The sequence below is a fragment of the Elaeis guineensis genome, chromosome 6 (assembly GCF_000442705.2).
Source record: "Elaeis guineensis isolate ETL-2024a chromosome 6, EG11, whole genome shotgun sequence".
Lineage (NCBI taxonomy): Eukaryota > Viridiplantae > Streptophyta > Magnoliopsida > Arecales > Arecaceae > Elaeis > Elaeis guineensis.
Genome location: NC_025998.2, coordinates 98,014,909 through 98,035,758, shown reverse-complemented (window position 1 = coordinate 98,035,758; position 20,850 = coordinate 98,014,909). Strand labels below are relative to the sequence as shown.

Here is a 20,850-nt window from a genome sequence, read left to right as displayed (position 1 = left end):
GTGCTCGACGGTTATATCTGAATCATCTATAAAAGGGAGGTAAATGAATAGCATTGGTAAGGCAATTCGGAGCTGATATTTTGCTACTTTTAATATTCTATCTGTTGTTCACCACGCCCCATTAACTTCAGCATCGGAGAGTTCCCGTTGGACACAATTTCGGTCAGTGTGGACTTTATTTTGCAGGTGCTTTTCATCGGCGACAGATGCAACAGGGGATTGGCCGCAACAATCCTCGTAGACATCGAGGTTTTGTTCATAGTATGGACCTTGGTTATTATATCATCTTGGATACTGTCTTCATTCCTGCTAGCCATATAATGTCCGATAGCGACTCAAGATTTGTACTCTTAGTACTGGATCTCATACTGGTACCATTCTATTATAGTGTTGGTATGTGGTTTGATACCCTACGAGACAGTGTACGAAGTGTCAGTATGGTATGAGACAACATATTGGTATTGTACGGTATGTCCTCTACTGGGTAGTATGGCAGTCGGCAGACCATGTAGTGATTTGATTGTTGCTTCTAATATTGCGGCTATACGTAAGTGTGGTAGTCATAGAAACCAGGCCATCCTTGCTTAGGGTGGTAGGAGGCAGGATCATAGTCCAAAGACTCCAAACCTTGGCTATACCTGTATCTGTTAGAGGGGTGACGTGTGGAGTTTGATCCCTCGGACAAGATGAGTGGAAGAAAGCATGGGGATTGTACGTGGATAGAGCATATTGTCCGCCCTGACCAGGCGATCTACCTCCAACATTTGATGATATTTGCTGTCTGCTATAGCTATTTGATATACTGGTAGATTTGTCACTAATCTCCACACCCTTCATTCGATGTAATGACACTTGAGTATCTTGGTATAGCTCATTATTTTCTTTTGCCACCCATTTAATTCTTCCATCAAATTAACTTCTAATATGCTAGGTGTATATATAATCCTCAGACCCTTGAACATAGCTTCTTGTGACTTATACTTCAATCCCTTTATGTACCTATCCCCATAACCTTGATCCTATGTGCCCAGAGTTGCACCATCTCTAGAACCTCTCCTTTTGTAGGACAACATCTCCCTGTGTGACTGGATTTTGTCCAAGCCTCGTGGTCACGATCCTGCATTGCATGTGTGACCTTTGCCTCGTTTGTGGATGGATTTGATGCTCCAAGTATAATCACTACACCTCTAACTTGACCATCCTATTCACCCTGACCTTTAAAACTATCATTGGAACTGCTATTATCATCGTTGCTGGTATCACAAGATGATCTAAGCAAGCCTAGATCTGATGGCTTTGGTGTCTTGCTATCAACTTCCCAAAATGGTATGTTATTAGCTCCCTCAACTAGATTGACGGTTGGCACTTTTCCCTTGGACTTGGCTTTTTTACTGCCCTAGTTGGCCCTTAAGGCCCATGTATCCTGCCCTAACCGGAACATTTTGCAATTGAATTGCTGATCATGGTCCTCAAACTCCGGTTAGAACTCCTCTCTCTCACTCATGGTGGGTGAATTATTTTGCTTTCCTTATGTGTCCATATTTTGCGGTGGTTCTGTCAGGTTGTGGAGGATCTCTTAGCTTATTTAGCATGGGCTCCTCTAGAGTCTACTGATTTGCAGCCCATCCAAACATATCACAAACAAAAATCTATCAATAGGTCTTCTTGTTTGTTCTTCTCGTGATCACGTACTTCTATCTTCGCCTCATGTTATAGTGTGCGAACATAATTGTACAGCCTCTTGCCATGGATTAGGGCAAAGATACTCCGATTCTGCTCACATTCATTGGATGAGGACTTGTAAAAGGATTTAGATGGCAATCTTTCTCAAATTAGGTGCATTATTGCTTCATTAGGCCCACCAATCCCCTACATCTACATAATTCAAGGTTACATTACACTTGGAGACATTAAATCGTTATGAATACTAAAAGAATGACTCATTAGAACAATTTTCTAATGGTACTTGGATACATCTTAGAAATTGATTGCAGAGCTCTCTATTCTTTGAAACTTCTATGCATCTTGTGAAATATTTTTCTTCGATCAATTAGTATAGACTTGGTGTTAATATCATCTAAATATGACAAACTAATATAGTGTTTGGTAAGATTTGCCATACTAGTCGGTACCGTACCATACCGATATTGAACTACTATGCAGTTTCATACTGTACCGACACTCGGTATGCCTTGCCATCTCATACCGTGCCATATATCGACACAGTAATAGGGGGGGGCACCAGTATGGGGTTTGGTATTGAGATGATGAACCTTTGTGTTTAGTTTATTACTTCATTGCTTGCTAATATGCCTGAAGCCTAGTTCCTTTGACATCCACCACACCACTGCCTTGACTTATCGTGGTAGCTCTTTGTCAAGGCCTATTTTCTTGGTGTATTGGTGCATTGTATTCAAATAATAGGCTATGTATAAGGAAGGACAATGTTCACAATCATTAAGACATAAGAAATGTCATTCAAGTAAACGTTATGGATGAAGATATGTCATTCATTCATGTTGACTTGCTAGAGCAACTCACTACCCATCTGCAATTCCATTTGTCCTCTATGATTGGCAAGTATGTTTAAGCCCTCTTCCCACCCATTGCATCAATAATCTGCTGATGCTTGAGTTCCTGAATCTTTGGGTAAAGAAAGCCCATTTGTGGCCACGTCTCACTGTCAATCATTTGTAGCACCATGTGTAAGGGCTCTAATGCATTCATCATAGCTGTACATTTCTCCCAAAATTGCCGACTCAACAATACCCTTGATTCTCTGGCTCTCAGATGACTCACAATGCTTGGATTTCATAAGTTATAGTAGGCAAACATTGCTATGGGACATTGTTTCTTTCAAGGAGGCTCTTCAAGGCTATGTTCATGGCAAATTGTGTCACACGTAGCCTCTCTCCCAGATGCTGTCTTGTAATGGTAATAATGCCCATGCATGATTTTACACACACACACACACACACACACACTTTGAGATGGCTTGTCCCATGTCCACAATTGACTTCATTTGTGGCTCGACCCCTATGTCTTCAGCATCAAATCTATACAATGGACCGCATAGGGTTTTCAAAAAATACATGGCATCTCTTCCATCAGATCCTTCCTTGCCATTGCTTGTTACCACTTGAATGACATAATCCTCATCGGCCTCTAAATCTCCTGCCTTATCAGCCTTAGGATGTAATTGTTAGATGTATGTCCTAGAAGTCAGATTGGTTGATATATATACACATTCTAGGGGTATAAGTTTGTAATTAAAATTTTTAAAATAAATAAAATTTTGATTATTTTTTATTCATGTTGTGTTTTAAATTGTGTCCATGAATCGTCCGACAAATTAACGGATGATGACACGTATTCTCAAGAGTTGAGAATTTGAGACACGTGTCATTAGTGGTTAATTCCTAAATACTTCTGATCGATTAATCGTCATGGAGATGGTGACTGATCTGGATAGACGGTGACTGATCTGCTCTTCTACCACTCGACACTGGCAAACATCTGACGTAGGGCTGCTTTCTTCTGAAGAAGACTATCAAGTGCTATGTAGTTGGTAGCAAACCGTGTGATACTCGATCGTAAGATCTTCCCCCCAGTATACGTTCGCATCAATGAAAGAACCTATGTATGGTTGTAGATAAATCTAGTAATGGTCTGGGCAATCTCCACTACCTGCTGCACCCTGCGAATCTTCCCAATATCCATCAATATAAGATCAATGCAATGTGCAGCACATGGGGTCCAGTATATCTGCGGTCGCTGCTCCATCAGTAACTCTCCGGCAGCTTTATATTGTGGTCCATTATCTGTGATGACCTGCACGACATGCTGCTCACCCACTGAATCAATCACCTCCTCCATTAGATCAAGGATATATGTGGCATCGTGCATCTTATCTGAAGCATCAATTGATTTGTGAAAAAATATTTTTCCATCACAGTATGTCAAAAAATTAATGATGCTCCGTCTAGTAGGACCTGTCCAACCATCACACATCACTGTCAGACCGTATATAGGTCATGTATTTTTGTAAGAAGCAATTCATCTCTACAGATCCTCCTTGTTGCTGTCAAAAAGCTGATCGTAGATGTCCTTAGGTCCTGGAGGATCTACATCCTGGTCGGCAGTCTCTCTGGCTGAAATAGTAGATCAGTAGTAAGGATTGGCTGTTGCATTTGCTGGAATATGACTGAAATAAAATCACGATCCAATAGCTCGCCACATATCCTTCTTATCTTTTTTCAGCATATTGTCAATTCTCTGCTGCTTTGAATCCTTGTTGGGCAAAGCATGTGGATCCAAATTTTGAATGCTGGCTCCTGCTGGAATATCTCTGGAGGACCTTCTCCTACTGCCAAAAGCTCCCAACAAAGAAGACATGCTGCATCTGCTCCCTCTACCACTAGGCTCTTTGACTGAGGTAGTCCTCCTTAACTTGAATTCTCTCCCATCAGTCGCTGATCCAGACCTTAATTCGTAGCATGATGGTCCGAATCGCTCTCTGTACCGAGCCATCTCCTCTTATCGGTACTGATCCGCCAAGCTTGCCTGAATGACAGCCTCAATCTGTGCCTCATCATCTGGAGCAAAAGCCTCCTCTGACTCTCTAGAGTGATAAGAAGGTGGCTCTGCAGCTCGACGGTCTACTTCGGTCCTTTTCTGTTTTGCCCTTTCTTTCGTTGTTTTCGAATCAGCAAAGTACTTTTTTATCAATTGTCGGACCTCTTGCGGATATTTCTGACATATGGACACATCAGGATAATCTCCAGTCAGGTGCTGCTTCAACCTAGTCACTCCTCCTTCCTTGAACTCTGTGTTGCACCATTTGCATCTCCAATGATACCGAGCCGAGAGCATATCGCCATGATCCCAACCGATGTCACGTTCTGGATCTTTCTTCTTACTCATTTCCGCAGGTATAACAAAATACTAATTATTTCGAATTAACTGTAATATAATACTAATTACATATATTTTTTATTTGATAATATTTTTTACTATTTAAATATTTATAAAAAAGAATTTCAAAAAAATCTCAAGTTAGATTCAAATATTTCAATTGTTTTGAATCATTCTAAATATTATTCCCAATGTCAAAACTAACTCTAAATTTTTTATTTTTTTTATTTTTTAATAATTTTTATATAAATAAATATATATTATAAAATAGCTGATTAATTAAAGTGAACGAACGTCATGCTCTAAATTTTTTTCTTATAAATATATGCAAGTATAACAAAATACGATAATTTAATGATAATTAAAATAATTATATATAATTTTAAAATAATTTTAATAATTATTTTAAAACTTATAAATTCAAAATAAACATGTTACATGCTTTAAATAATATTTTTAAATTAACTAAAATATAACACTATTTTTATTCATTTTTTATTTTATAATTAATTTTTTTTATTTAATAATTAAAAAAATATTTTTTAATTTCAAATATTTCAAAAAAAAATTCGAGATTAGATTTAAGTAGCTTGAATCATTCTAAACATGATTTCCAAACTCTGATTTTTTTTCTTAAATTTATTTTTTTATTAATTTTTAAATGAATAAATATATAAAAATATTTAAAAAATATATAATTAATAAAAATTAATAATTTTGGTGTCATCATGTAGATCTTCCAAAGATCTATCACATATAATTAAATCATACCAAAATTATAAGATTTTGACATGATTTTTTCTTATTTTCATTTTACCTCATTTTTATCTTATTTCTAACAATAAAAATAAAAAATAATTTACTAACAAAATAACAGATTATCTTACCTTCGGCCAAAGATCAGCCTCTTCTCAAATCACTCCTCCAATTTTACGGAATTTTGTCATCTTTTCTAATTTTTTGGAGGTCTCAACGAAATCGTTGAGACCAAGGTTGCCCACGGCCACGGGTGTTCTCTGAGAACTCTCAGAGAACACCGAAGGCCTGGTGTTTTAATAAGCACCAGGCCCTCCCCCCATGTGAAGTGGGCCACGCCCATTTCTCTCCCCCCTTCCCCCCCAACCATGTGAAAAGGCCCTCACCTTCCCCCTCCCCCCTCCCCCATGTGAAATGGTCCTCCTGGCGGTACGGTTCGGTTCATCCTAAACCAGTGATGAATCGAGCTATACTACCCGATTTCGGGCGATATGGGCCCGAACCGCACCGAATCGGGCGGTTCGGGGTCGTTTTCTGAAAAATAGGCCCAAACCGGATCGGTAAGGGATCGATCCGGCTCGGTACGCCTCATACCAGGCGGTTCGGCCTAGTACGGTAAATCTTGATTCCAACCCATTGTGATGGGGATCACAGTTTATCTCACTATCAAACAGAATAGAACCTATGAAATCACACGCAAAAGAGGTTTTTGTCCGATCAGGTGGTTGATTAGCGATTATGAATTGCTATTGGATCTAATCGTCAATGTGATTGATGATTAATCCAGTGCAAGAGTTGCAATAAAGCAATTCACTAAGAGTTAGTGAGTTGTAGGAAGATTAATTAGCAATTGGATTGCTAAGTAGTTCAATTTAATTGAGCAATGGGGTTCGGATCAAGTCTAATTGAATTGGATTCGATTCGACTTGATTTGGGTTTAATTAGATCAAGCCTAATTGAGTTATGAGATAATCCAATTACAAGGAAGATCAATTTTTGATTTGATCAGAAATTAGGTTCAATTAAATCCTAATTGGATTTGGATTTGGATTTTATGAAGGATATTGAGCTCCTAATTAGATTAGGTTTCCTATTCTTCCTGGGTGCAACCAAATCTGATTTGGTTAAGTTTAATTAAAGCACCAAGAGGAGTCCCAATTGATTGGGACTCTTCCGAGCGCCAACTAACCCCACGCCAAAAGAAGGCCGCCCATCTATTATGTGTGAGAAAGCTCACGCTGAAAACCCTTCCCGCGCGCCCCCAATCCACGCCAATCTCTCTCTTGGATAAAGATAAGGAAGGTTTAAATTTGATTTAAACTTCCTTATCAAGATGAGATTTGATTTCACCCAAATCCCCTTGGACGCTGACCATAAATGGAATTCTATTTTGTGCGTTAAGAAGGGAATATCGCCGAGAGATATCAGATTTCACCGTGGGTTTTGTGAAGCCCTTCGGCCCATCTTTTTGGTTATTTTGCGTGAAGAAGTCTCACGCAAAGGAGGGAAGGCGTCCAAGAGTGGGACGCCCCCTCCAAGCCCTCTCAAGATAAGGTTTCAAGCTTATCTTAAGCTCTCTTGTGCGCCTACTTAAGAGGTTCATTTTTGGGTGTGAAAAAGGATCTGAAAATCACCGTGAAAATCAGAGAGAAACCAGACTTTATCGTAGAAAATCTGGATGGGGCGTGGGCTTTTCTCTTGAGGGGCGTGAGGTCTTCCTAGGGGTTTTACTTTGGGCCTTAGGGTTTTAAGAAGGGAGAAAAAATAAGAGAAGGGTCCTCATCTCTTCTTCTTCCTTCTATATTCCTTCTCATCTCTTGAGAGTCTAAAAGATCTAGGAAAGGATTCAGATCAACCAGGAGACGACTCTGCAAGGGAGTTAGCACCCCAGTGAAGTCAGGAGCCTCTAATTAGATTGAGGGTTTCGTGTGGATATCCGTAGAGGCCGTATGCATGTGCGGCTCGATGAGGACCTCATTGGATTAGCACGATCATCGACAATGGAGATCATCGACCCACGTAAAGATATTGAGATCTGATCTCGGATTTTTGTTCTTTATTTAAATCTGATTTAAATTTCAGTATCTTAAAAGCATGTGATCGATCCTCTTGCATGTAGATTAGATCTACTTTATGCATGTTAGATAGATTAAATTGTTTAATCTATATCAGATTTTATTCCGCTGCATTCAGATCTTTAAAAATTAAAAATCTGCATGCTCTGATTTCTACATGCATGATTCCGGATGTGCGATATCCTTCAGTAATCAGCATTGTGGACCCTATCAAATGCATCATTGGATTTGTGGAAGAAAGTCAACCAGTTATAATATATTAGGAAGTTGATGGTGCTCCTTTTATCAACTCGGACCAACTATCACATATTAAGGTCAAACCATATAACCCAAGGGTTATATGAGTTGATCCACTATTTTAGACCCTCAACTGCATTCCTCAGATATGACCCCTATATCTAATATGGCCTAAGAGGCTCAATACTAGGACCTTGCTTTTGCATTTTAGTGATTCAAGCCACTAGATCGTCTGATTCAAGCCAAAAAATTGTAGTAGGCACACGTTATAGATGCACACATGCTACAGTTTTCATCCTTAAAGTCACTTAGTTTTATTTGTTATCAACATTCTAACCCAAAAATAACAATACGTTAGAAAATAAAATATATACTAAAAAAAATCAATATGTTGTAAGGTGCATCAACACTACAATATACCTATACATGTCAAACAAAAAATTTGGCCTGAATTTCTTTAATTTTCTCACTTTTCCTAATATTTTGCCATCAAAGAAGGGGGAGAGTCTCATTGGATCCGGTTGCTTCAGTGCACATGCTGCTTTTAATAGTTCGCCTTACCCTCTAGTCCGCTTCTCTTAGTTCCCCTCTCTCTCTCCCTTCCTCTCACTTCAGGTCAATAGCCAAAAGGCTCATATGAAGATCTAAAAGGTTGGAAGGACACTCTACATGGCCATGTTGTTCTCCCTTATTTTTTTTCCCTTTTCTAAAATCATGGCCCTGTTTGAGACAACATGTGTATCGATCGAACCGATCTTGGTATTGGCCGGCAGCAACCTCATTTTCATCGAGATACATGATTTGTGCGTTGTACTGGCCGAGTTAGAATTAATATCGATTGATATAGTCTATAGATAGGTTTTTATCTCATTTTGGTCAGGACAACCCATTTTGGTTGTTTTGGTGACCCAGGATTAGTCTCTATGTCGTTTTTTGGCCAAAATGATACGATATTGGTGGTACTATCTTGTTTTGATAGGATTTCAAATCTTGGTTGGGGGCAATGTTTGCGGACTCGGTACCAGAGCCCGTACCGGCTGATCGGTGGTATGGATCGATATGGATCCATATCGGACTAGACCGACACGAACTGACATAGAGAAAGGAAGTGAATCGGGAGGAGGAAAAGAGAGAAAGAGAGAGAGAAATAGAGAGAGAGGGGGGAGAAAGAAAAGGATGGAGGGGAAGGAGTTGAAGGGGCCATCGGATGGCCTCCGGCTGGCTGCCATGGCCGTCGGATGGCGCAGTCCATGCATGCGGCATCGCGGGCGTGAAATAGGGGCGATGCCCTAGTTTCACGAGGCTTTTTTTAAAAAAGTCGAAAAAACATGAAATCGACAATTGGTTTGTTGACTTCATTGTTTTTGCTTTTTTTAAAAAAAATTCAAAAAAATGAAGCTGGCAATGGGTTTGCCGACTTCACTATTCATCGTATTTTTAAAAAAATACGATGAAGGAACAGGGGCCACCGCTCCTGTTCTGCAGCTGCGGATCCGTCTGTGCGGTTTCCGTCGGTTGGTGGCCATGGTGATCATCCAACAAGCTTCGGCGGGCCCTCCGCCAACTGCGCCTCCCTCCAATATGTCGCTCCTCTCTCTCTCTTTTCCTTGTTTAAAAGTCCTAACAGGCGAATCGAGCCGTAGAGGCTTCCGCCGCCCTCCGGCGGCCACAGCGGGCCACTGACGGCCTCTGACGGCATCATGGCCTCTCACCCTCTCTCTCTCTATCTTCCTCTCTTTCCCTCTTTCTCCCCCAGCGTCGGCATGTGCGCTTTCCAAGTTGGAACCATCCTGATCTTCATTGGTCTGGTTCGGCATGTCCTAAACCGTCCGATTCGGAACGGTTTTGAAAACTATGGTTGGGAGTGTCTAACTAAGACAATAAATAAGGAAGAAAGTTTCACTTTTTTGTCTAATCATGTTCGTCGAACCACCTCGAGTCGTCTGGTTCTGTATCGGCGGCTGATTGAGATGGTTCGAGCATTGGAAACAAGAAACCGATGAGGGGGAGAGGGGGGAGGAAAGAGAGGAAGAGAGAGAGGGGGGAGGGAAGGAGAGGCAGAGAGGGTCTCTGGAGGCTGTTAAAGGGTAGTTGAGCTCGCTGCATGGCAATCGAGCTCAGTGGAAGCCGGAGGAGAGTGGAGGGAGGAAAGAAGAGGTGCAGTGAGATCGGCTGCCTCTGGCAATCTTTGGAGCCCTCTCTCTCCCCCTCTCTCTCTTCCTCTTCTGTTCTCCCTCTGCGCTCTCTCTATGCCGGTTTTGGCCAAGTACAAATTGACATAGGGATGTACCGAACCGTATTGCCATCCGACCGATCCAAGCTTGGGTACTGAACTTTGTGTCTAACTGTGACAAGAAATTTGGAAGCAAGTGTGCTGCCCTAGTAGAAAATTCCTGCTGTGTAAAGACTGCATGTCTATATATTTTTTATATGGAAGTAGAAGAGAAAAAATTGATATAATTAGAACTCTGAAATTTTGCTCTTATTTGAACCTACAGGATGATAATTTCTTTTAATTTCTTGATGATTTACCTTCCCAGTTTTAGCATGTTGCTTGTTCTCATATTTAGCAAGCTTCACATATTTGTGACTAGATCAGTAACTTGCCACATATTATCATTTCATGTTCATTGTTTCTCTTGGTTCTTCTTCTGCATTGATTCTCAAAACCTGGTTTACAGTTGCATCGTCAGTTGAAAAATCCTTGTTGGATGCCTGTAGGTTTTTAGCTATGACGGTATTCATTCCCCTGATTGCCTAGCTGTCACAGCAGCAGGCATAGCAGTGTAAGTTTACTTAAAAGCTTCTATATCCTATAATTTATGTTGTTCTAGATAGTTTTATGCTTTTACCCTGCATTTTCAACTCTGGTGAATGGTGATATTATTTCTTTCATATATCTTTATGCTTAATTGTTGCTTAAATTCAGAGCTCTTTCAGAAGTGCCAAATACCAAAATAGTTGCTGGAGTTAGAATTGGCCTTGTTGGTGATCAGTTCATTGTCAATCCAACTACCAAAGAGATGGAGGAGTCAGAGTTGGACTTGATATTGGCAGGGACTGATAATGCTATATTGATGATAGAGGTCTACTCTTGGTTCCTCTTTAATTGACTGAAATTACATCATTTCTGATGTCTTTACCGCAAATTATATGAGTCTGATACTGAAAATGGAGCCATTTGTTACATTTTTTGGAGGAACATTTGTAGGCATCTTTTTTTTTTTGATGACAGGATATCTGAAGAATCTTCTATAACAATTTGAATTCTATATAATTATCTAGAAAGGACACTCATATCAATACTAGCAAACATGTCAAAAATGAGAATTAGAGTACAGCAGGCCATGGTTTTGCTATCACTGGTTGTTACCGTATGTGGATCATACCATATTGTATTCTGTCAATATCATGTCAACAATGAGAATGGTACCAGAGGCTGTGCCTACGCCGGTCACTGGTTGGTATGGTATATGGGTTGTACCTTACTGTGTTGTGTCAAACTCTGCTGGTCACATGCTTGGGGTTGTGTGAAACAAAAGTGATTCTTGCTGCCTCTGCCTGCATAAATTGGTGAGCACTGGACGGTCAACGATAGGGACAGATTGACAAGTATCGGGACTTGGCCCTATACTGCATTGATAGCTTGTTGGCATGGTGGGTGCTGTATAGCATTAACTGGTTCTGTATGATAATTTAAACAATGGCTGCAAACTGTCCATATTGAACTTTTTTCTTTGAAGTTATGTCAGATACATGGCTAGGAATTAAAATGATATCTGTTGGTGCAAAAATCCGCTCGCGCCGGAGAAGCTGGAGTCGAGAAAGTCGCGGTCGCCGTCGGGACCTGCAAAGGAAGTCTAAATCGGAGGTGGGGTTGCTCCGGCAAGACCCTCCGACGCTCAAGTCAGTTCTCTGCCTCAACAAGAATGGAGTGCTCGAACGGAGAATTTAGCAGAGTTTTTAGATGAAAGATGAAAGCTTATAGAATAACGTATCTGGGATCCCCTTTTATAGGCGGAGGGGGCAGTAGCCTGATAGCGACATCTGTAACCGTCTGGCAGTGGGCTGCCCAGGGTCAGGCGGAGTTTGCTGCGAAGAGTAGTGGAGTGGACCCGTGGCTATCACCGGGGTGTGCCACGTGGAGTCAGTTACGGGGAGTGGAGCGGCGTTCGCTGTCGTGACTCGTCATGGAGTGGTGGGATCGCACAGGATCCGCCGCAGGGAGTGGAGCAGAATCGTGGCCATTAATACGGCCTGTCAGGGAGTAATGGAGCTGCGTAGGGTCCGCCGCAGGGAGTGGAGCAGTGTTGTCCGTTACTGTGGCCTGCCAGGGGGTCCAGACTTGTCGGTCGAAGTTCGGTTGGAGTCGGTAGCGAGGTCTGGTATCCGTAGGAGTTTGGGCGAGGTCTTCCCGCAGTCGGAATAGAAGACGGAGTCTGGCTTCCGTAGGAGTCCGGACGAAGTCTACTTGCAGTTAAAGTTAAAGGCGAAGTCCGGCTCCCGTAGGAGTCCGGACAAGGCTTACCGGCAGCTGATGTTGAGGACGGAGCCCGGCTCCCGTAGGAGTCCGGGCGGAGTCTACTTGCGGTTGAAGTTGTTGGCGGAGTCCGGACGAAGTCTGTCTGCAGCCGTTGGAGTCAAGGACGAAGTCCGGCTCCCGTAGAAGTCCGGGCGGAGTCTTCCTGCAATTAAAGTTAAAGGCGAAGTCCGGCTCCCGTAGGAGTCCGGACAAGGCTTACCGGCAGCTGATGTTGAGGACAGAGCCCGGCTCCTGTAGGAGTCCGGGCGGAGTCTACTTGCGGTTGAGGTTGTTGGCGGAGTCCGGACGAAGTCTGTCTGCAGCCGTTGGAGTCGAAGACGAAGCCCGGCTCCCGTAGAAGTCCGGGCGGAGTCTTCCTGCAATTAAAGTTAAAGGCGAAGTCCGGCTCCCGTAGGAGTCCGGACAAGGCTTACCGGCAGCTGATGTTGAGGACGGAGCCCGGCTCCCGTAGGAGTCCGGGCGGAGTCTACTTGCGGTTGAAGTTGTTGGCGGAGTCCGGCTCCCGTAGGAGTCCGGATGAAGTCTGTCTGCAGCCGTTGGAGTCGAGGACGAAGCCCGGCTCCCGTAGAAGTCCGGGCGGAGTCTTCCTGCAATTAAAGTTGAAGGCGAAGTCCGGCTCCCGTAGGAGTCCGGACAAGGCTTACCGGCAGCTGATGTTGAGGACGGAGCCCGGCTCCCGTAGGAGTCCGGGCGGAGTCTACTTGCGGTTGAAGTTGTTGGCGGAGTCCGGCTCCCGTAGGAGTCCGGACGGACCTTACCGGCGGTTGACGTTGGCGACGAAGCCCGGCTCCCGTAGGAGTCCGGGCGAAGTCCCTCTTGAGGTTGGAGCCGTGGATAGAGCCCATCTCTCGTGGGAGTTCGGGCGGATCTTACCGGCAGTTGAAGTTGAGGACGGAGCCCGGCTCCCGTAGGAGTCCGGGCGGAGTCTACTTGCGGTTGAAGTTGTTGGCGGAGTCCGGCTCCCGTAGGAGTCCGGACGGACCTTACCGGCGGTTGACGTTGGCGACGAAGCCCGGCTCCCGTAGGAGACCGGGCGGGGCTCGCAAGGGCTAATCCTGCTGAGAACTTCGGTCGTGGGTATTTTGTACCCAACACTAGTCCCCCTACTTCCGAGTTTGAAGTTCGAATGAAGGAAGTACAGAGAGATGACCGAAGTTATCCCCTCGAATCCTGCGCATAACCGCCCTCGGATATGTTGGCATTTAATGTGCGCACGTCAGAGCCCTTTTTCCGGTTAGGGCGACCTGAAGAGTCTTTTCGGAACTCCCGTCGAAACGTGATCCCAAGCGTCGCGTTACGGAAATTTGCGAACAGTCAATTCCTCGATAGCGGCGAGTGGGACACGCGGGACACGTGGCACGCACCAGTTGGCCTAGGGACGCCCGCCGCCATAACTGCGCTAAGATCCGTTGGCTATTTAAACCCCCTGCTCTTCCTTCGGGGCTCCATCCTGCCGAGAGGACGGCACCTTTCTTCCGTCTGAGAGCCTAGCTACTCAGCCACTTCCTCAAAAGCTGGGACTCCCGATGGGAGCCCCAGTCCTTGCGGTGACAGAGTTTTCTGTACCTCGATCGCTGTCCGTTTTCCAATCGTGGCTGTCATAGTCCGTTGCCTTCCTTTTTCCTTTTCGCTCGGAGTTTTTCTCCGCTGAAGTCAAGGCGAAGTTCGGCTCCCATGGGAGTCCGGACGGAACCCTCCTGTGATTGGAGTCACGGGCGGAGCCCGGCTCCCGTAGGAGTCCGGGCGGAATTCTTTGCAATCAAAATCAGGTGCGAAGTCCGGCTCCCGTAAGAGTCCAGGCGGAGTCTATTTGCGGTTGAAGTTGTCGGCGGAGTCCGGCTCCCGTAGGAGTCCGGGCGAAGTCTGTCTGCAGCCGTTGGAGTCGAGGATGAAGCCTGGCTCCCGTAGGAGTCCGGGCGGAGTCTTTCTGCAATCAAAGTTAAAGGCGAAGTCCGGCTCCCGTAGGAGTCCGGACAAGGCTTACCGGCAGTTGATGTTGAGGACGGAGCCCGGCTCCCGTAGGAGTTCGGGCGGAGTCTACTTGCGGTTGAAGTTGTCGGCGGAGTCCGGCTCCCGTAAGAGTCCGGACGAAGTCTGTCTGCAGCCGTTGGAGTCGAGGATGAAGCCCGGCTTCCGTAGGAGTCCGGGCAGAGTCCTCCTGCAATTAAAGTTAAAGGCGAAGTCCGGCTCCCGTAGGAGTCCGGACAAGGCTTACCGGCAGTTGATGTTGAGGACGGAGCCCGACTCCCGTAGGAGTTCGGACGGAGTCTACTTGCGGTTGAAGTTGTCGGCGGAGTCCGGCTCCCGTAGGAGTCTGGACGAAGTCTGTCTGCAGCCGTTGGAGTCGAGGATGAAGCCCGGCTCCCGTAGGAGCCCGGGCGGAGTCTTTTTGCAATCAAAGTTAAAGGCGAAGTCCGGCTTCCGTAGGAGTCCGGACAAGGCTTACCGGCAGTTGATGTTGAGGACGGAGCCCGGCTCCCGTAGGAGTTCGGACGGAGTCTACTTGCGGTTGAAGTTGTCGGCGGAGTCCGGCTTCCGTAGGAGTCCGGACGAAGTCTGTCTGCAGCCGTTGGAGTCGAGGATGAAGCCCGGCTCCCGTAGGAGTCCGGGCGGAGTCTTTCTGCAATCAAAGTTAAAGGCGAAGTCCGGCTCTCGTAGGAGTCCGGACAAGGCTTACCGGCAGTTGATGTTGAGGACGGAGCCCGGCTCCCGTAGGAGTTCGGGCGGAGTCTACTTGCGGTTGAAGTTGTCGGCGGAGTCCGGCTCCCGTAGGAGTCCGGACGAAGTCTGTCTGCAGCAGTTGGAGTCGAGGATGAAGCCCGGCTCCCGTAGGAGTCCGGGCGGAGTCTTTCTGCAATCAAAGTTAAAGGCGAAGTCCGGCTCCCGTAGGAGTCCGGACAAGGCTTACCGGCAGTTGATGTTGAGGACGGAGCCCGGCTCCCGTAGGAGTTCGGGCGGAGTCTACTTGCAGTTGAAGTTGTCGGCGGAGTCCGGCTCCCGTAGGAGTCCGGACGAAGTCTGTCTGCAGCCGTTGGAGTCGAGGATGAAGCCCGACTCCCGTAGGAGTCCGGGCGGAGTCCTCCTGCAATTAAAGTTAAAGGCAAAGTCCGGCTCCCGTAGGAGTCCGGACAAGGCTTACCGGCAGTTGATGTTGAGGACGGAGCCTGGCTCCCGTAGGAGTTCGGGCAGAGTCTACTTGCAGTTGAAGTTGTCGGCGGAGTCCGGCTCCCGTAGGAGTCCGGACGAATCTTACCGGCGGTTGACGTTGGCGACGAAGCCCGGCTCCCGTAGGAGTCCGGGCGAAGTCCCCCTTGGGGTCGGAGTCGTAGGCGGAGCCCATCTCCCGTGGGAGTTCGGGCGGAGTCCTTCTTCAGTTGAAGTTGGCGACGTAGCCCGGCTCCTGTAGGGGTCCGGGCTGAGTCCTCCTCCTGCAATTGAAGTTAGGTGCGAAGTCCGGCTCCCGTGGGAGTTAGGGCGGATCTTACCGGCAGTTGAAGTTGGTGACGGAGCTCGTCTCCCGTGGGAGTCCGGGCGGAGTCCGCAAGGGCTAATCCTGTTGAGAACTTCGACCGTGGGTATTTTGTACCCAACACTCTCCCCATTCGGTCTAAATGGAACCGGGCCTTCGACTTTGCTCAAGTTAGGGCGAGGTTCTCCTCCTGTCCCTAACAGGGCTGTGGGGACTCATATGGGCGTTGTAAGGCCTCTCCCCCCATCCGGTCTAAATGGAACCGGGCCTTCGACTTTGCTCAAGTTAGGGCGAGGTTCTCCTCCTGTCCCTAACAGGGCTGTGGAGGCTCATATGGGCGTTGTAAGACCTCTCCCCCCATCCGGTCTAAATGGAACCGGGCCTTCGACTTTGCTCAAGTTAGGGCGAGGTTCTCCTCCTGTCCCTAACAGGGCTGTGGGGGCACATATGGGCGTTGTAGGGCCTCTCCCCCCATCCGGTCTAAATGGAACCGGGCTTTCGACTTTGCTCAAGTTAGGGCGAGGTTCTCCTCCTGTCCCTAACAGGGCTGTGGGGGCTCATATGGGCGTTGTAGGGCCTCTCCCCCCATCCGGTCTAAATGGAACCGGGCCTTCGACTTTGCTCAAGTTAGGGCGAGGTTCTCCTCCTGTCCCTAACAGGGCTGCGGGGGCACATATGGGCGTTGTAGGGCCTCTCCTCCCATTGTGCAAAAGGCCATGGGGCGCTCAAGGGTGTGAGCTCGATGGCGGGCTGTCTCTGAACGTTGGCGTATCTCTGGCATCGATCACACTTTTTGACATATTCAATCGAATCATGATGCATCGTTGGCCAGTAATATCCTTGGCGGAGCAACTTGTGGGATGAAGATCTAGCTCCCAAATGGTTTCCGCAAATTCCTTCGTGTACTTCCCACAAGGCGTAGTCAGCTTCCGAGGGCCGGAGACATTTTAAGAGGGGTAAAGAGTATGATCTTTTGTACAATTTGCCCTCATAAAGGATGTACCGGGAGGCTTGATTTCGGAGCTTCCGAGCCTCCTTCGCGTCCTGGGGGAGGACTTCATCTCTGAGATAGGTTATCAGCGGGTCGACCCAGCTGGGCTCGTGGTCGATCTCCATTATGGGCCGGATTCTTCTGTACTCGGGTGCTTCAGAACTTCAAAAAGAACGCCTTTGGGCAACCCGGACGGAGCCAACGTTGCCAGCTTGGAGAGAAGGTTGGCTCTAGTATTTTCCAACCTTGGAATCTGCCTAATGTCAAAGCTGCTAAAGGCGGAGGTAAGCTCCTTTACTTTCTCAAGATATTTGGCCATACTGTCCTCCCGCGCTTCATACCTCCCGCTGACTTGCCCCACCACCAGTTGAGAGTCACTGTGTACCCGGAGTTGACCTATTCCCAGTTCTTTGGCGATCCTTAGCCCTGCGATCAGAGCTTCATATTCCGCTCCATTGTTTGTTGCGGGAAACTCGAAACGCAGGGCGTACTCCGCGATGACCCCCTCTGGACTGACCAAAATCAGGCCTGCGCCTGCTCCCGACATGTTGGAAGATCCGTCCACATAGAGGGTCCAAAAGCGATCGGAGGGATTAGCCTCTTCGTTGGGGGAGTTCGGTTGGGACTTCAGGTCGTCACCTTTGCTTTGTTCAAGTTCAGCCTCCTCTGGGATGGTGTACTCTACTATGAAATCTGCCAGTATTTGGGCCTTCACTGCTGGCCTGGGTCGATAATTGATGTCGAATTCCGTGAGCTCGATCGCCCATTTCGCCATCCTCCCGGAGGTATCTGCCCGGTGCAAAACCGCCTTGATCGGTTGATCGGTGAGTAGCGTTACTATGTGTCCTTGAAAGTAGGGTCGGAGCCTCCGAGCTGCAATTAACAAGGCACAGGTCAGTTTTTCTAATTTGGTGTACCTGGTCTCGGCGTCCCTCAGCGCGCGGCTAATGTAGTAGACTGGTCGCTGGACTTTCGCTTCTTCTTTGACAAGGACGGCCGCGAGGGCCATGGGAGAGACCGCTAGGTACAAAAATAGTTTCTCCCCAGGTTCAGGCTTTGCCAACAGCGGGGGTGAGCTAAGGTAGCTTCTTAACTCCTCGAACGTCTGTTGGCACTCAGAGGTCCAACAGAAGTTTTTCGGCTGCTTGAGGGTTTGAAAGAAGGGCAAGCACCGTTCGGCCGACCTTGCGACGAAGCGATTAAGAGCCGCTATCCTCCCTGTGAGGCGCTGAACCTCTTTGATCGACTTTGGTGCGGTCATCTCCTGGATGGCGCGAATTTTCTCTGGATTGGCCTCAATCTCGTGCCCTGATACCATGAAGCCCAGGAACTTTCCTGAGGTTACTCCGAAAGCGCATTTAGTTGGGTTCAGCTTCATTCTATACTTTCGAAGGGCGTCAAAGGTCTCCTCGAGGTCGGCGACATGATTCCTGGAAGACTTGCTTTTTACGAGCATATCGTCCACGTAGACCTCCATGTTTCGGCCGATCTGCTCTTTGAAGATTTTGTTCACCAACCGTTGGTAGGTTGCGCCCGCATTCTTGAGGCCGAAAGGCATGACCCTGTAACAGTAAAGGCCGCGATTAGTGATGAAAGCTGTCTTTTCTTCATCTTCAGACGCCATTCTAATTTGATTATAGCCGGAGAACGCGTCCATAAAGGTGAGGAGCTCATGGCCTGAGGTCGCGTCCACCAGTTGGTCGATTCTGGGGAGGGGGTAGCTGTCCTTTGGACAAGCCTTATTCAGCTTTTTGAAGTCTATGCACATCCTCCACTTGCCGTTTGCTTTTTTGACCAGAACAACATTGGAAATCCAATCAGGATAATTGACTTCCTTAATGAATCCGGCCTTGAGAAGCTTATCCACTTCCTCGGCTATCGCCTTCTGCCTCTCCGGGGCATGACTCCGGATTTTTTCTTTTGTCGGTCGATGCTTCGGATCGACTGCCAGATGATGCTCCATGACTTCCGTGTCAATCTCCGGCATGTCTGCTGGAACCCAAGCGAAAACGTCCGCATTCCTTCGGAGGAAATCAATAAGACGCATCCGCACCTCCTCCCCCAGGTTGGAGCCAATCAACGCCACATGCTCCACGTTCCCATCATTCAAAGGGATTGGTACCAGATCTTCGATTGGGCCGCCCCTTTCTTCGGTGAGGTCATCGCGAGCATCGAGTCCATCGACGGGACAGGGGTCAGCTTGATCGCTTCTTTGCAAGGCGATGTTGTAGCAGTGTCTGGCCAGGGCCTGGTCTTCCCGGACCTCTCCGATCCCCTGGTTGGTGGGGAACTTCAACTTCAAATGGTAGGTCGAAACGACAGCTCGGAGGGCATTGAGGCCGGGTCGGCCAAGGATTGCAATGTAGGCGGATGGCGCCTTCACCACCAAGAAATTCCACCAGAGCCCTGGATTGCTTTGGATATTGACCCACGGCCACAGTCAAAGCTATCATTCCTTCCGTCGGAACGGCGTCACCGGTAAACCCTACCAGGGGGGAGCAAATCGGCTTCAGATGACCGTCAAGAGCGGACATTCTTGAAAAGGCGTCGTAGAACAAGATGTCGGCCGAACTTCCGTTGTCGACAAGAATGCGACGGACGTCGTAATTTGCTATATTCAAGGAAACTACGACCGCGTCGTTATGAGGGAATTGGACTCCCTAGGTGTCTTCTTCGGTAAAGGTTATGGGTTCTTCAACTTTTTGCCGCTTGGGGATACAGCTGGTATGTTGGTTGCCTCCCGCTGGGATCCCCCTGAAATGGTGTTGACGGAATCCGATAGAGGCCGATCGTCCGGCCACTCCTTGTCGGCGACCATAGCCGGAGGTAGTTGTGCGAAGGCCTCGCGAGAAGGCATCAGATGAGTAAAGGAGGAGTGGGTGCCGGATAAGATGACCGGAGGTGGATCCGTTGAGTGCTCCTTTAAGAACAAGGGTACTGCGAAGACACACGGCTCTTCTCTAGCGCCAATCCTGTTGGTGCAAAAATCCGCTTGCGCCGGAGAAGCTGGAGTCGAAGAAGTCGCGGTCGCCGCCGGGACCTGCAAAGGAAGTCTAAACCGGAGGTGGGGTTGCTCCAGCAAGACCCTCCGACGCTCAAGTCAGTTCTCTGCCTCAACAAGAATGGAGTGCTCGAACGGAGAATTTAGCAGAGTTTTTAGATGAAAGATGAAAGCTTATAGAATAACGTATCTGGGGTCCTCTTTTATAGGCGGAGGGGGCGTAGCCTGATAGCGACATCTGTAACCGTCTGGCAGTGGGCTGCCCAGGGTCAGGCGGAGTTTGCTGCGAAGAGTAGTGGAGTGGACCGTGGCTATCCCGGGGTGTGCCACGTGGAGTCAGTTATGGGGAGTGGAGCGGTGTTCGCTGTCGTGACTCGTCATGGAGTGGTGGGATCGCACAGGATCCGCCGCAGGGAGTGGAGCAGAATCGTGGCCGTTAATACGGCCTGTCAGGGAGTAATGGAGCTGCGTAGGGTCCGCCGCAGGGAGTGGAGCAGTGTTGTCTGTTACTGTGGCCTGCCAGGGGGTCCAGACTTGTCGGTCGAAGTTCGGTTGGAGTCGGTAGCGAGGTCCGGTATCCGTAGGAGTTTGGGCGAGGTCTTCCCGCAGTCAGAATAGAAGACGGAGTCTGGCTTCCGTAGGAGTCCGGACGAAGTCTACTTGCAGTTAAAGTTAAAGGCGAAGTCCAGCTCCCGTAGGAGTCCGGACAAGGCTTACCGGCAGCTGATGTTGAGGACGGAGCCCGGCTCCCGTAGGAGTCCGGGCGGAGTCTACTTGCGGTTGAAGTTGTGGCGGAGTCCGGCTCCCGTAGGAGTCCGGACGAAGTCTGTCTGCAGCCGTTGGAGTCGAGGACGAAGCCCGGCT

General features: G+C 47.5%; 1 protein-coding gene across 6 annotated transcripts in view; it reads left to right on the top strand.

The window, feature by feature from the left end:
* LOC105035219 (probable polyribonucleotide nucleotidyltransferase 1, chloroplastic) overlaps window positions 1-20,850 on the top strand; it is a 180,824-nt gene that overhangs the window by 52,695 nt on the left and 107,279 nt on the right. The window contains exons 6-7 of one of the 6 annotated variants that reach the window (XM_019847267.3): window positions 10,704-10,768; window positions 10,912-11,068. The exons of the other annotated variants lie outside the window; for them this stretch is intronic. Of the exons in view, the coding sequence (XP_019702826.1) occupies window positions 10,704-10,768; window positions 10,912-11,068 (222 nt within the window). The remainder of the gene's footprint in view (window positions 1-10,703; window positions 10,769-10,911; window positions 11,069-20,850) is intronic. 6 annotated transcript variants of the gene reach the window in all.